The sequence below is a fragment of the Plectrocnemia conspersa genome, unplaced genomic scaffold (genome assembly GCF_051122295.1).
Source record: "Plectrocnemia conspersa isolate PC_06_02 unplaced genomic scaffold, ASM5112229v1 ptg000001l, whole genome shotgun sequence".
Taxonomy (NCBI): domain Eukaryota; kingdom Metazoa; phylum Arthropoda; class Insecta; order Trichoptera; family Polycentropodidae; genus Plectrocnemia; species Plectrocnemia conspersa.
The window spans coordinates 23,874,106-23,891,540 of record NW_028277165.1 but is presented as its reverse complement, the minus strand read 5'-3'; the positions used below and the strand labels follow the sequence as shown (position 1 = coordinate 23,891,540).

The 17,435-nt window shown below is 28.6% G+C and overlaps 2 protein-coding genes across 4 annotated transcripts in view; both read left to right on the top strand.

The window, feature by feature from the left end:
- The window catches only part of LOC148239304 (uncharacterized), a 278,456-nt gene extending 261,879 nt beyond the window's left edge, over window positions 1-16,577 (top strand). Inside the window, exon 2 of the mRNA XM_088183149.1 lies at window positions 13,392-16,577. Coding sequence (XP_088039275.1) covers window positions 13,511-14,893 — 1,383 coding nt within the window. The 5' untranslated portion in view covers window positions 13,392-13,510 and the 3' untranslated portion in view covers window positions 14,894-16,577. The remainder of the gene's footprint in view (window positions 1-13,391) is intronic.
- LOC148239303 (4'-phosphopantetheine phosphatase-like) overlaps window positions 1-17,435 on the top strand; it is a 105,197-nt gene that overhangs the window by 62,417 nt on the left and 25,345 nt on the right. The window contains exon 7 of one of the 3 annotated variants that reach the window (XM_088183020.1): window positions 9,780-9,826. The exons of the other annotated variants lie outside the window; for them this stretch is intronic. Within the exon in view, the coding sequence (XP_088039146.1) occupies window positions 9,780-9,797 (18 nt within the window). The 3' untranslated portion in view covers window positions 9,798-9,826. The remainder of the gene's footprint in view (window positions 1-9,779; window positions 9,827-17,435) is intronic. 3 annotated transcript variants of the gene reach the window in all.

Below are 17,435 nucleotides of genomic sequence, written 5' to 3'. Positions count from 1 at the left end.
AATTTTAATAGCGCTTATTAGTTATATTGTAATTTTAATATAAAAAATATATATATCTACCAGTGAAAATGTATTCTTGTACGATTTCACTTTAGCAAATATTTCAATTATGTTTATGTTAGTGATAATAAAACATTACTATAAAATACACATTCATTATTATATCAAAAAATTTAGTATAATACTTTATGTTACACACAAATTTAATTTACTTCAGAGCACATTTTTATTTTTGAGAAACATACAAATGGAAGTTAAGTGAAAATCAAAATAAAATATCGGTATCAGTAAAAAATCGTAGATATTTAAATGTTATGACAAAATTCGCAAAATTTAGTTAATAATAAAAAATCAGTTCCATGATTTTTTATTATTGACTAAAACTATATATGGCTTCATATTATATAGTATATTTTAAAATGTTGTTTTACACAAAGTTATTATTTACACTTGTTATGAGTATGTTAACTATGTTTATTCAGTTCTTTAATTTATGTTGAAATTGTTTCAATCTTCTTCAATTTTGTGATATTGCTCTAATGCTTATTGACAATTTATATGATACAAACTCACAAAGAACTTTAGCAATAAACTATTGATTGCAGATGTGAAATATGTAATTCAGTTGCTAACATTTAATAGTCCAATTCCATCAGATAATAAGAGAGATTTTAATAAAACTTGATTTAAAATGGCAATGTACTGCATATGAATTATTTTCAATATCTGTATTATGAATTTCACTATGTGGTTAATTAACTAATAATTATATCATTGGTTTATTAAATGGTATTGAAACTTATTATTATATATTACCTAAGAATTAAATTAAAAATATTCATATTCATATTCATAGATTTTGAAGCAATTTTTCTCTCTTTTCAAAATATTGCAAAAAAAGATTGTCTGCTTTTAATATGCTTAAAAATCGTATTTTTATGGATAGATTGGGCGTTTTAAATTATCCTGATTCATTTTTTAAAACGATTTTAATTAGGCATATTTTATAAGCATACATCATATTCTACATACGTAAAATATAATATTTTTTACTTAACAAACTTTATTTATTACACGGCCACATGAGCACGAATTAGTATTGTAGTTGCGGTGAAAAGCCCGTATCACATTTTCTACCAGAGTGCTCACACTGTTGTCTGACAAACAGACAAGAGTTGAGTCTGTATAATGAAAAATTCTAAAAAAGCCAGATTTGTTTTTTTGAGATACGCCGTTTAAGGGTCTCGCGATTATCTTCAGTTGGACTCTTGTTTTAATGGACTCAAAAGAAAGGTTTTATCTCTCTCCGTCTTGCAAACATATTATATTTAAGATTCCATATGTTTACATCGTAATTATGTATGTCAGAGTCTTGACTTTTATCCGAGGATTATATATTATACATACTATAAAACAATACAACTTGTTATGTATTTTTTAATCAACCTTTCGTACTAAAATATAATAAAAATTCACATATTATAGATATCCACATTTAAATGTGATTAAAGTATTACTAAGAAAATATTATTTTAAAATAAATTATAACTTAAAATCATATTTAGTATGTATATACATATATTAGTGATTTTTTAAGATTAAGTATTCTAATTTATTATGTCTTTCTTCGCATATATTAAAATAGAATAAACCAAAATTCGTATTCATCATTCTAATTTATTATATTTCTTCGCATATATTTGAATAGAATAAACCTAAATCCACATTTAAATAAGTTGCTACATAATGCTTTCCTCGTTTGTTAAAGTTAGTGATTCGAGTACTTTTGAATATGAGTTATCTGAGGAAAACTAGATAATATATTTATTAGTAAAACGGTTTTCCATCATCATCGTTCCACAGTCGCAAACCTTTTTTACCTCTCGAATGCGATTTAATAAAACCGACTTTCAAAAAGCATTTGACAATTCTTTTTATAAACTTAGGTAAGCAACTACGGTTTCTAGAACGGTTTTTCTCTGTGAGCTATGGTTTTCATTGCTCCGAAGAGTATTTCGTTTATATTTGAGTACCGCAGGGAATTTGGATAATCTGATATTTCTTCTTTTTATTAATAGAACTTAAAATACGTGGTAAATTCTGATTACATATTTTTTTTCATTGTATATACATATGTGCATTATTACAGCTTTACAACAGTGCACCTTGCACAGAAAAAAAAATATATATACTTTATACATAAAAAAAATTTTCACAAAAACAATTTTCGATTTAAAATACTTTAATTATACGAATTAAATGTAAGGTAGGCGCTTGAAAACTTATCGCTATAAGACTGAGAGAGTACGTGATCTGCGTCGCGTCGCTTGGCACTCTATTTGCTAGCTATTAAAGCTATCTTATGTTCGTCCCTGTTTCCGTCACAGAAAATAATATAAATTTTGATATTATAATTTTATTTCACTGTTTTATTGGTTCATTGTTGTTAAACAAAAACCTTATATTTTTGTCAAATAAATTTATTTGAATTTTGCGACCCCAAAAAAATGTTTTCTGACCTCAATGAGTGTCGAGATTGTCACTGCCCTAGAGAGTCACGATTGCGTCCCTTATTCTTCACTGTTGTGTAAATAACGCCAGCGTATAAAAACGCTTCTCTTAGACCTTATTTCACGATACCTACAATTTCTAATCTATTACCAAAAATAAAAATGTTTTTGGTGATCGACACGAGATGCTATTAATATAATTTTTGTGGAATGATGCACATTAATGTTTACGTTACTATAATTTAAAAAATATATTTGTGTACTGAAATATATCATGTGAATTTATTAACATTTTTTCAAAGATAGCGTGGTCCGTAATATTTTAGACTAGTAACTCTGAGATTGCGGGTTCGAGCCCCGGCAGCGAACTCGAATATTTATTTATAAAAATGCGCTATTATTGAAAAAAAATCGGCCATAGTTGCAGTAACATCTATTGACTATAAATTGTATAGCACATAATAATTTATAATTAATAATATAGATGTCACCGATACCCAGACTTTCAGTCTGGTGGTTAATACTTAATTGTAAGTATTCATTATGTCTGATTGACCGCATTGGAACGCATTGGGCTTACGCCTAAGATTTATTAAAAATAAAAAGATAGGAAAATCTATCATATATGTATGGAGTAATATATTTTTCATTTATGCTGTAATGTTTTTATTATATATTATTTATTTTTAAATTAATTTCACATAAATTTAATGACATATATTTTTATATAGTAAATATTTTAAAACAGTTTTTAAAATAAAAAAAATTAAAAAAAAATTTTATAAATTGTTATGTAAATAATAATAATAAAAATATATACACTTTTTTTACAAAATTATGTCAGCTATTTCAGCTAACCATCTGACAAATTAAACCAACGTGTGTTTCTGTAACACCTGTGCAAAACAACTAAAGTATATCTATATCTATATTATATTAATTATATATTAACAACCCTACAGCCTAAAACACACAACATTGAACAAAGAAATATAATCTATTGCTAAATTTAAACTAAAAATCAGAATACAAACTTTCGCGTCAATATTTATCAGTTTATTTTATACTCAAAGTATATTAATCAACTGCGATAATTAACGCAGCTAAGTTAACTGAGACTCAGCTCCGATAAAATCGATCTTCGTCAAAATTCGTTAAAAGCTCGTAATTACTTCAGAATATAACGTTTGAAAACATATTTTAGTTTCGAGCAAACAAACTTACAGCATAAAGTTGATAAATTTGTTGTTATTGCGACTTCCTCATTATTTGTCTTTGTAGACATTGTATTATTATTACGCCTGAAACAAGCAACAGTACTTTGAACAGTTATTAATTGCTCCGTAACTGTTCTCGTATTGTATAGAAATATATACATATAATATTATATGTTCATACGTATAAAACACAATGTATATAACTTGATTTGGTGAAAGTGTTAAACCTACAACATGCATGTCAACCGTGAGTCACATTTGGGTTATAACTCAATTACGCTAAGAGCTTTTAAGTGAAAATTCAATCGAATCACAAGATGGTAGCCCCAAGCTAATTGATTCTCTTTGATCAAGTCGATAGCCCTAGATTTAACAATGCAAACCATTATGGCGATGTGTTAATTGGATATCAATGGTCTATTGATATCAATATCTGATATGTTATATGGTCAGATAAATAAATGATAAAACGAGAATATGTTAGGCTTCAAAGTTTGATACACAGGCTAAGCAAATAAATTTGTGTATATAATATATTAGAATATTCTTCATTTTAAAAATGTTCTATAAATAGCTTAACAATACTACATATTTATATATATATTTGTCTTCTTTGTTATACACATACACCCACTCTTGTAATCAGCAATACTGCTAAACATATTTCTTTAAAGTTCTGAAAGACTTAAAAACAGCCAGGTTTATAAATATGTATATAAAATCATATTTTAGGAATATTTGTATTTTCTCTGTTAAGAAAGACATAATTAACTAATAATAAAGCAAGTGTTACATACGTTTTATTAGTATTTTTTTTAATGACACTATTCATCAATAAAATATTTTATGAAAATATGTATCTTATATTTATTTTTTAATTATTTTTTTCTACAAAAAAAATTAATCACTTAAGTTTTAATAATTAAAACGTTTTTATACAATAAACTACTCAATGTATCTCAATTGCAGATATTTTCTTCTACATAATACGTTTTGTTATATTGACTTAAATGTCAACAGCATTTTCATGCTTGTGTATTATTTAAATTTAAAGCTTTACAGCTTTTGCTAATTGTAAAATATATCTGCAACGGTTGTAATGGTTATCCTTTACATTATCATTAAAACCTATTGTAATTTGACTCTTACTTGTTAACCTGCACTTTTTAAATATTTTATAAAAAAATTATAACCTCTGGAAAAACTAAATTTCATTAACAATGTTTTACAAAGATTGTTTTGCAGCTATCTGCTGATAGTCAAAGAAGCTGAATTAAATGTTTTTTAAAGTCGTGACTTAATATATTCACAGATAATTATCAATGTGTATAAATTTCACACCTTATTTATGATTTTTTTATAAAATATTGCCTGCCTAAATGTCTCGCAAATACTAGATCTATTTTTTTTACTAACGGTAATTTTTATTTTATTATGTAGTGCAAACAAATAGCAAAAATTGTGAATCAAAGTACTTTACCCTTTTGTTGTTGTTAAGAGTTAAGGAATATATGTTTAAGAAACATATATAAAACAATTTACTCATACTATATGTACCAAAATTATCAAAATGTGTGTTTGAGCTAAAAAGTGTAATTTTAACCTGTTTTATATCAATAATACTTTCAGCTAAACAAAACGTACTAAAATACCAAAATATATGCTTGCAAATATTATGTTTTGTAAAGCTTGAATACATGCAAAAATAATATTTCATTGTCATTCTATATATAAGATTAGTTATTATTTGTCTTAGTTAAATTTTAGAAAATGTTTTAAATTAAATATTTATAAAAATATATAAAAACATACAATATTAAATTTTAGTTTATTGATTAAACATGTTTTTTAATTTGTAACTAAGAAAAATCACTGATTTAATTTTAACTTTTTGGCTTATATTATATTACATATTTAGCTACATTTTTAAACAAGTATAACATAACTTACATCACACACTAAAAAACCATCAATTATATTAAAACAATAATAAATATTAAATATAAAAATTAATTTATTTATTATATTTATATCATATTTTTTAATAAGAAACATAACATGGTTTAGTTTGGTCGTTTTTTAGAATTTATAGATGCTAGCATAACCTAACCTAACCTAATCGTATTATTTATTAGCGTAGTCCGTAACGGTTGCAGGTTCAGTTTTATTTATTAAAATGCGCTATTATTGAAAAATCCAGCCACAGCTGCAGTGACATATATTGGTTAAAAATTGTATTGCACATAATAATTTATAATTAATAATATATATGTCACCGATTTCTAGACTGGTAGGTAGGGCTTCCAAATACCCGCCCAAATTAATTACCCGGTTCTCGGGCATTTTTTATAATAGAACCGGATACTCGGTTCAGTTCCGGATAATTTTTGTCAACTATTTATACTGACCCAAAGTTCAAATTTACGAATATTAAATATCTTGGATTTTGATTTCTTAATTAATTTAACTTTTTGCTACCCCGCTTATCACTACCTACTCTGTATGCAGCTGTGATTTTAACAGACTTCTTGGAAGCACTGAATATCGTTGTCTGGAAGGGTTTAACTAATCTATAAATCGGTTTTGCAAAATAGAAAAAAAGACGAAGAATTTTGCTTCTTTAAAATCGTGTGACAACAGATGTTTATTTTCTTAAAAACTAAACATTATATTGAAACTTAAAAAAAATAAGTTTAAATACTGAGCAACCGCGTACGGTGCGATACATTGATGAGAGTGAGTGAGAAAAAGTGGGCGTGCGGAACGCATGTAACGCACGCCCTTATCTCTCAGTCACTCTCGTCACTTAAAACGTGAGCGAGCGAAAGAAAATCACCGTACACACCGTACGCACTTAATACTCATACACACAAAATAATATGCTTAAAAACCAGTAAAAATTAAAAGAATATTTGTTTTAATTAAAAAAAAATAATAAAGCACACAGTTTATTAAGCTTATAATTAATACGAAGTTTAATTTTAATCATACTTGATGATAAAAAATCTATAACTTAGAATGCTTAAAAAAATATTTTAGTCTTGAGGTCATTATTCGTATTGCAAAAAATTCATTGTGTCATTGAAAAAGTTCACAGCGGCACGATATTAACTCTGAAATTTCGGCAAATACAGAGATTTTTTGTTTTCAAGCTAGTTGCTAATTTTTTAATATCCCAAATTCATAAATATAAAAAACCATTTACACCCATATCTCGCTGTAAGACATTTTTCATACATTAGACATTTTTAATAAGTGCTTAAAAATATTATTAGCTTAAGAATTTTTAGTTTATGTTTGCAACTCTAAGAAAGATTTACTCTTTTTTTAACTGATTTTTAAATACTGTTACAATTTTCATTACTATTATAAGTAGCAATAATTGGAAAAATACATTCAGTTTAATCTTATTTACGTATATTAAAACTTTAGTTCCATAATAGATAGACAAAAGGGTAAACAGACCCTTTTCAATAAAACTAATAGGGTATCATAATTTAATTACATAATCTTATTTAGTTTGAACGTGGATTGAGCAATTTTAAGATTTTCTTATTGATTAAAAAAAATGTTCAAGTTGTCTATTTCGCATTTATTTAAAGATGCATCTTTTTATATCAATAGTCATTATCCTCACTTGGACAATATACAGTTATTTTCTAAAAAATGGGTTAAATTATACAAAATTAAAATTGTATTTTGCTTATTATATACAAAAATGAGAAATAAAACTGCTCATACGTTTTTTTAAATTAATCAATTTATTTTTCTGCCTAAAAACTTTTAAATTACCTAAGCTTTTTCGATGTTCTTTAATTAAAAGCTGCCAAGCATAAGAAGCCTCAATTTATTTGCCCCATCCGTTTTCTCATATACACCCATTGCCATCTGCCTCAAGACACTTACTTATGCTTCAGCATTTTACTGACCGTTTTGTCGCGCTAATGTTCCGAAGTTTAATCGATCCATCTAATTAATTCCGTTAATAAAACGGCCCTTGTCGTTAACGACATCCGTACAGTTTTACATCATAATGCTTGAAATTTTAATATTTCATGCAAAAGCGACTGGAGTTTTATTGAATGTTAATCGCAGTTAAGCTGCTCTGGGTAACGATGCAAGATTTTATTACACGGTTCGCGTGTTTATAAATAGATTAAACCAAAATCGCGATGTTCAAACTCTGCAAAAGGGTTTATAATTGGAGATGTGTGCCATAAAGTTTGAACTTATGAAATGGAGTGATCCTTATGTACCATTTTGTAATAATTATTTACTTTTTAACCAGTAAATAATTTGTATAATATTAACTAAATGTTAAAATAAGTACACTTAATACATTTTCAGTGCATATTGTTGTATACTACATTTAAAAATAATTAATTAGCGATGGAAATATTCACTTTTAATAAAATATTTTTTTAATTTTTCTGAATTTATTATTTTATCTTATCAATTTTTTTTACTATGTCTAAGTTATTTTTTTATGCGAATCAGATATTTAATTGTTATATATACTTTTCGACAGACTTCTCTCACGCCTCGATTGTGGGAAAATATCACATTTGTTTATTTATTGTATTTTTGTTATACTTGGTGAATACATTTATTGCAATGGTCCTTAAGAATATGAAATCTCGGGATATCCTAGAATGAAAGCTAAAATTTCAATATAAGAAACTCCGATACGTTCATATGTAATAACTGAGCACAATATATGTTTATTGTATGTATATAAAAATAAATGGCACAACACGTAAAATTATTTTAAGATCAGAAATTTTAATCGAAAACACTTCATTCAATTCTTTCAACGTACCTCCTACTGATATTTTATCGCAAAGCTGCTGGAGCGAAAATGTATTGCAAACAATAAGCTTTCGTTTTTGACTCCATGTATTTTTATTTTCAAAGATCGATCAAACGTTGCCCGCTGAGTTCTGTTCGAACATCTGGTTCCGGACAAATGCACCTGAAACCTTTTAATATTTCCATTTGCAATAAAATGTGTATACTTTACATATAAACATTGCTCCATAAATATTAAAATTATAATAATAGATAACAATTTATTATTATCTATTTAACAAAATGATCAAAAAAGTACATAGCTTACTTTAAAAATAAAATATTAGATAATGACGTAAAAAACTGGTGCGATTTTCAATTTTCGGAGAAAATTCAGACTTGCGTCAGAATTAACGGTACAAGAATACGCTACAGAAAGTTATTTAAACACAATAGTTGAATTGTGTTAGTTTCTATTGTATATATATATTATTTTATAAGTAATTATATAACATTAAGCCGGGTATATTTTAATCAAGGTAATCTATTTTGCCTGTAACGGATCTTGACAAGATGACATGAGCAATTATTCAAGTATTACAAATGCATTCGAGATTTAATTTATTTCCTGACATTAATCACATAAAGTGGACTATTATTTTGTTGTAATTTTTAAATATAATTATGTACACATATGCATTAATATATTTGGATAGGCAATAAATATTTTTTAATAATGTAAATTAAATATTATGTCATAAATACATTTTTACTGTTTCATAAAAATATTTATATTAATACCATCGTATGATTTCATGCTTGTAAGATGAATATCATCATATGTATTTAAATTTATATGAAAAAATATTATTTTCAAGGTATTTGAAGACGTTTTAATACAATACCACAGTAAATACTGTCGTTTAAAAAACGTGGCTCGGAGGCATTTGGGTCAAACCTGTTGATAAATCCACTTGTAGAACGCCCTGTCGGACAATAAAGTAGAATGTAAAATATTTACATAAATACATCTAAGGTCGTGGACCGCGAAAATGTGGCTATAACCTTAATCCCCTGGCGTTGTTGGGGACGGCTCAATGAAAACGTGTGCCGTGCAAATATTTGCCTTGTAGCTAGGGTGGAAAACGCATTGTTAATTTACAGCCATCGTTTCGTTCAAATGACCAGAATAATTTTTCTTTGTAAACAATACGATCATATAAAAATAGAATTCATTCATTATAATTTGTTTTAATTGTTGCAGGGGAAGAATCTTCGCTGATTTTTTAAAAAGCACGCCCTTAATTTGCGGTGAGCTTATCGAATTATTATTTTAATCGTATTAAACGCGTCTCGTTCGGTTAATTGATAATATGCATAATTGCTTTAGCCAAAAGTTTGATTTAAAATGGGCTCTGGGGTTTTATTAAACTAACAAACTTAACGCCATACGTCGATAGTTCACGGGGCGCACCCAAAGGTTGACCTTCGAGAAAATTGGATGTCATACATATTTTGCCATTTAAAAAATACCATAAAGATAATATTGATCGTACTTTTATGCGCGTACACAATTTTTATCATAATTAAATTTTAAAAATATTGTTTGTCATAAAGAATTTACACACAAGGGATCAAAAGGTACAAAAAAATAAAACGAGACCATGATTGTGTTTATTCGTGGAACGACGAATTTTAATGTTATTATATCATTAGATTATGTACGACGTCTAGAATCAATGTGAGACATGTCAAATTTAGGGTCTTTTTAGTAAATAAAGTAGCATAAAATCTTCTCGGAGAAATATGCAATACGAGAAAAAATCTGAAGGAAATAAAAAAATAGCATGAATTAGGAGTTGCAATTAAAAGTCTATTCACCATTATTTTCGATATATTAAAATCATTTTTTTTTACATTTGTCGTAAAGAAAGAGCGTTAGGATACAATTTGCTAAGTTCTCGCAGAAAATTGTAAGTTACCAAACTCAGTGGCGTGCGGTCCATGTCTTGCCTTGAGATTGTAAAACGATTTTAAAAATTAAATATTTTTATCATTTATTTATTTTTTAATTTACGTTATTATGAAACGTAATTGCTCGTGCTCATGTTTACAGTCGCCCGTCATCAACCATTCATATGGTTGACGTTTAAAATCTGTCTCTGGCCTTTCGGCCTTCATGTCTCGCAGTGGGAGCTGCCGGTTTCCCATACCAATAGCCGGGCAAGTATGAATTCTCTCGTACGCTTTACACCCTGACGATCGTGTTCTAAATTTAAATAATACGAAAAGAATTTTTCAGAACCGCTTTTTATATGAGTTCAATGCTCGTATGGGACTTTTTAAACTTTATCAGGTTGAAAAGTGAACTTATTTATTTATCTTTTTTTAAATACGTTTATTTCAGTAATATAAATAATTTTACTTTCACGTTTAAAACTAGTTATTAACTAAATTCAATATAAAAAAATAGGAATATAAAACAAAACATTTGTGGTAATATTTTAATAGAGTAAATACAAAACCCTTTATAAATTATCTTAATTATATGTGTGTATATACAAAGTGAGTAACAAATTTCATATATATTCATTATACTAGAAAATAATCTTAATATATTAGTTAAGCTTTACTTATATTCTTTAATTTAATTAATTTTCTTACAACGAAACATTTGCCATATTTAATTAAATCATTAAATTTATGAATCATTTGCAATTATTATTACAAGTGGACTCAACTTTTATTCCTGTGGTACTCCATGAGATACTTTAGTTTCACTTGTATGATAATGTTTTTTAAATATTACTTTTGCTTTCTAATAATTAGTATTTTTTTAGATATTCTTTGAAATGCCCCTTAAAATATAAAAACACAACGTCAATTATTTTATTTTAATTCATTTTTATGTCCAGTTATAGTTTACTTTTGGTTTTGATAATATCGTTAACATTTTATCTTTCGTTTGAAATATTACTTTTATTTTTACCTTCTGTATAATATAATACAATATATATTTATTTTTTTTACCTAGCTAGTGATCCGTTATTTAATAATATTTCCAGCACATTTACTGAAATTTTATGTTTTTAAATTATTTGTATCGAGATGAAATCAATATGAGTAAAATCTTTCTTAATGTTATCAATAAAATATTTTTCATTATAATTTAAAATTCTACAACAATTCAATGTTGAGTTTTTTTAGCCTTATAGCTCTACAATTTTTATTGGTTCATGCTTTAGTCTAAATTTCTATTATTTTACTATTCTTTATATCACTATTTAAAAAATCTACAATTCTTGCAAAATAAAAGAATTTGCTGAACATTTTTTATTTTTTTTAAAAACGCTTTTTTACTTTACAATGGATATTATATATAAATTTAAATTAATTTTCTTTGCCAAATTATAGTTATTATTTTTTTTATTTTATATCTTTATGCTCTAATAATTATATACATATGTAGCAACAACTATATATCTCAATAAAATAACAAAACGTAATATTTAAATAACACTACCGCAATCTGAGTTAGTTTATATTAACATGCATGAATTTAAACAAATTAGATGGCTTTAAAGTTTTATTGGACTTAGATCTAGCGACTGACTAATTTAATACGTTTAACCCCTCTTACGTAAATCAGCTAATTTAATTACCATATAGAAAAGTGGAGGAAAAACAGGGATTACCTTAAAATAGGTAAAAAAAATATGCTAGTAAAAGCCAAAAAAATATAATAATTGAGACGCACATATTATATTTTTGCAATATTTTTTTGCGACATTTATTGGAGTTGATTTCAACAATAAAGCACTCATTGAATTTGTGAACTAATCAAATCTGTCATATTTTTGGATATTAAATTGCAAAAAGCAACAATTTATTATATATAATATGTAAGCATTGTTTTTCTAATCTAAATAACATAACAACAAAAATTGACTAAATATATTAAAATTGTCAAAAAATTTACAATATATTTTTTCATTAGCTTATAGTTATTAGTACTAATATATATAAATTGATTTATAAGCTGTTTTGATTCAAAATGTTTTTTAATTGATATTTTTAGCTTGAGTGGGTAATATAATGGTATAAGCAAATATATGTATGGACAGTAGCTAAAAAGTTATTCGACTCATGGCATAAAAATAATTTTCTATAAATAAATTTATTATTGTGGATTTTAATATTGGGTTTTAAGTAGTAGAGTTCATTCCTGAATGTACGACGCAATCCAAGTTTTAAAACGTATTTCAATGGTTTCTTAGGAAATTGTGATGCAACACCCAAACCTATCCTCCTGTGAGGTTATCAATTGTTTCTGGTTTAGACTTGTATGTACCATATCAACCGAATCGTTTTAACATATTTTTAAACAACGTAATTTAAAAATGAATTCGGTAACTGATTTTGATCTGAATCAGTTCTTGTAAATCCAACAAACTTATATTCGCTATTTTTAGCACAAGTAAAATAAATTAATTAACGTTTTAATAAATTCTGCCGCCTTCTCTGACTAGACAATAAGACTATATTTTTAAAATTTTATAAGCAAAAATTCATATTACCTAAACAATTTCGGTCATATTGTACAATTTAAAAAAATATATTATGCTACTTATTTGATAGTATACTACGTAGTTTAATGTCAAACTAAAAACTGTCTTTTTACCCCTTTAACTCTATGAGCTTTGTAATAATACTTCTCGTTTATTTTACAACCATTGTTTATTTACTCGCCTTGGGTGTCGCAAGCAAACGTGTTTCTAAGAACTAATTTCAAATGCATTCGTTCACTACAGAATGCATTTGATACCAGTACTGAAATACCTCTATACACCTAAACATACATTACATAAATCAACAGTCTTGCTTTGGCATTCGACCGAGTTAGTCGCGCGCGCTATCTGTCACTCTGATAACTAGTGTTTGTGATAAAAAGTGGGAATTCCCGCTGACTCACCAGCCGCCTTCGCAAGCTACGACATGTCGACTGGTAAAACATCGTCCGATTCCATTATTATGGACACCGGGCAGGTGAGTGACCATGTATCGATTAATTACCTTAAAAAGGAAATGGAAGCCTTGCGCCATGAACTCCTTGAGGAACGGCGCCTTAGGATTAGTTTAGAAAAGGAGATGGAAGATCTCCGAAAAAAAATTAAAACTAAAAAACATACTACTAACCAATCGCCAACTAAAGTTAAAATTCCTACTAACCAATCGCCAACTAACGTTAAAACTTCTACTAACCAATTGCCAACTAACGTTAAAACTCGTACTAACCAATCGCCAATTAACATTAAAAATAACTTATCCGATCCTGCGACTACTACATCGCAAATTGCAGCTCCTAAAGTAGTAGAAAAGCCCCCAGTTAAAAAGAGACCACGCCCAAGTTCTCCGGAAATGTCTGATGTTTCCGAAATTGTTCGCTCAATCGAGCCCGTGACAATTCAACAAACAGTCGAAACTAAAAAGGAATCAATTCCTCCGATTGTTCTTAATAAACCCTCCGACTTTAAAGCGGCTCGTCAGACCCTATTAAACAACGGTCTTTTATTTACCTCGGTTCAAAAACCAAACAATGTAAAAATAATTGCACCTACTATAGAGCTCTTTAGAAAAATTACAAAAGTCTTGGACGAACGTAAATTCTCATTCTTCTCCTATACATTGCCCGAAGATAAGCCTCTGCGCGTTATAATTCGAGGATTAAATTCCAACTTCACAATAGATGAAATAAAAGAAGAATTAATTCGTTTAAATTTCGATGTACTCCATGTTCATCAATTAATAAATAAAACTACCAACCAGCCGATGTTATTGTTTGCCATTTCATTAAAAAAAAGTGAGCAAAATAAAAATATATATAATTTAACCCATTTGTTACATCAAAAAGTTTCAATCGAAATTCAAAATAAACCAAAAAATACTTTACAGTGCCACCGCTGTCAAGTCTTTGGACATGCTGCTGTGAATTGCAGGGCAGCACCAGTTTGTGTTAAGTGTGCAGGCCCTCATGTGGCATTAGAATGTCCACACGGTAATAAAACAGATAACCCACTATGTGGTAATTGCGGTGGTAAACACCCTGCTAGCTATGGCGGATGCATTAAAAATCCTAATAATAAAAAAAGTGAATTCTTTAAAACAAAAAACAGTAAAAAAAATGATAATACAAAAAATCAAAAGACATATTCACAGTCCCTAAACTCTGAAATACCGACCACTCAGTCCGTACCTATTGAACCAGTAGAAAATACCCCAGCACCACTACAGGATATTAATATAGTTAAAACTATAATTGAAATGCAGCAGCAAATACAAGCGCTTATAACTAAACACTTAATTAACATAAATCAATGAAGTACGACTTATATAACAATAGTATAATAATAATCCTAAGACCGAGAGTAAACTCGCGAACAAAAATATAGAAATTAACTTAAAAAAAAAGAAGCCCCTATGACTAATCCTAATGACATTAAAAACCCAAATCGTAAAATACTAAGAATAATGGCCTGGAACGCAAATGGCCTACGTGATAAGAAAAGTGAACTCCATCAATTTTTATTAGATCAAAATATAGATATTGCTCTTATCTCCGAGACACACTTAAAGAACTCGATAAAAATTAACTTTGCCAATTTTACAACTTACCGCACGGATAGATTATTAGGCGCTGGCGGCGGAACAGCAGTATATATTAAAAATAATATAAAACATAATGAAACGAAAATAAACGCGTACGCGCAATTAGAAGTAACGAGTATAGAAATTAAAACCGATGAGCATTCTCCAGTCATAATACATTCCGTTTACACTCCTCCCACACCAAAATATCCCATAGAAGATATTAAATCACTGTTTAATTATTCACAACCCATATTTGCCGCAGGTGATTTTAACTCCAAACATAAAGATTGGAATTGCCGAGCTACCAATCGCAACGGTAGAACTTTGAATAATTTTGTTAATGACATTTCTCATAGTAACATACACTTAGAAATACCGTCCGTGCCAACTCATTTCTCTACTCGCGGAGGCTCGGACATATTAGACATTGCCATCTGCAAAGATCTGCCCGCGTGTGAAATAGAAGTCCATAATAGTCTCGCATCAGACCACAACCCGGTAATATTCACGCTTGAAATTAATCTAAGAAATAATAATCCAGCCCCACAATCGCATAAAATACTATGGGACTTCTTCCCCTACTTCGTTGAGAAATCCCTTCCTGGTATCAACATCTTAAGAACTGAAACTGATATCGACGATGAAATAATCGAATTTAACAAAGTGATTAAATCTTCAATTGAACGGTGCACCGTTAAAAACAAAATTAATAAACATGACCCCCTACCCAAAGAAATTAAAGAATTAATTAAAAAAAAGAATCATTTAAGACATCTTTGGCAAAATTATCACGAAAAATCGGTTAAAAGACAACTTAACAAATTACAAAAAGAAATTAGAATCGCTATTGCTGAACATAATAATACTACTTGGGAAACCAAATTAAGAGATCTAAAACCTGAAGATAATTCACTTTGGAACACTTCAAAAATTCTTCGCCGCGAATCCACTGGCATATGTAAAATTAAAACAATAACGGGTAACTTTGTATATACAGTTGAAGAAAAGTGCGAAACTATAGCGGACAGTCTTCAAAATCAATGCTCGGTCGATTTAAGTAAACTTAAACGTAAATTTAAAAATAAAACAGAAAAGTGCCTAAAATCCTTTTTTGAAAAAACAGTGGATACTAATATTGATATAAAAATTACACTACCTGAACTAGAAAACATCATCCGTCTACTTCCTAATCGAAAAGCACCCGGCAATGATTCCATACCAAATAAAGCTCTCAAAATCCTCCCCCCAAGTGCCATCAATTATTTTTTAAATATAATTAATTCTTCTCTCGAGTGCCTATACTTCCCGACGGTGTGGAAGCAAGCAAACGTAATAATCCTTCGCAAACCGGGAACAGACCCTTCATTAGCCTCTAGTTACCGACCTATAAGTTTGCTACCCGCTGCAAGCAAAATTTACGAAAAAATTATTCAAGCCAAATTATTAGTTCATGTTAAAGAAAATAAAATCTTGCCCGACGAACAGTTCGGCTTTAGAAACGCACACTCTGCTACTGATCAACTTCATCGAGTGGTGAAACATATCCAAAGGGGCTTTGACAAGAGAATGTCCACTGGAGTAGTGTTCCTGGACATCGCCAAAGCCTTCGATCGTGTCTGGCACACAGGCATCATATTCAAACTAATACATTTCAAATTCCCTGCTAATTTAATTAAACTAATCAACTCTTTTTTAAATGGGAGAAATTTCAACATAAAACTTGAAAATCATTTGTCAAATCCCAGACCTATAACTGCTGGAGTGCCCCAAGGTTCAATACTGGGTCCTTTATTATTCACTATATTTACGAGCGACTTTCCAACCAAGCACCGCGGTAACGACATAACTGCTCTATTCGCTGATGATACAGCTATTTTGTGTACCTATAAAAATCCTCATCGAGCGGTAATTAAACTTCAAAATAAAATAAAAAATATTGAAAAATGGTTCGACAAATGGCTGGTCACTGCAAATCCACTAAAAAGCGCCGCAGTAATGTTCTCTCTTAGAAGAAAAAAAGCCTTTGCTATAGAAAATTTAGCCAAAATTAAAATGTATAATAAACCGATAGAATGGCATAATAAGGCCAAATACTTAGGTCTTACCTTAGACTCTAAACTTTCGTGGAAACCACACATAGACACTCTAATTCATCGAGTTAAATACACAAGAGCTAAGCTTTACCCCCTTCTTTGCCGCAAAAGTAAACTAAGTATAAAAAATAAACTGCTAATTTATAAAGCAATAATCAGACCCGCAATGTCTTATGCAT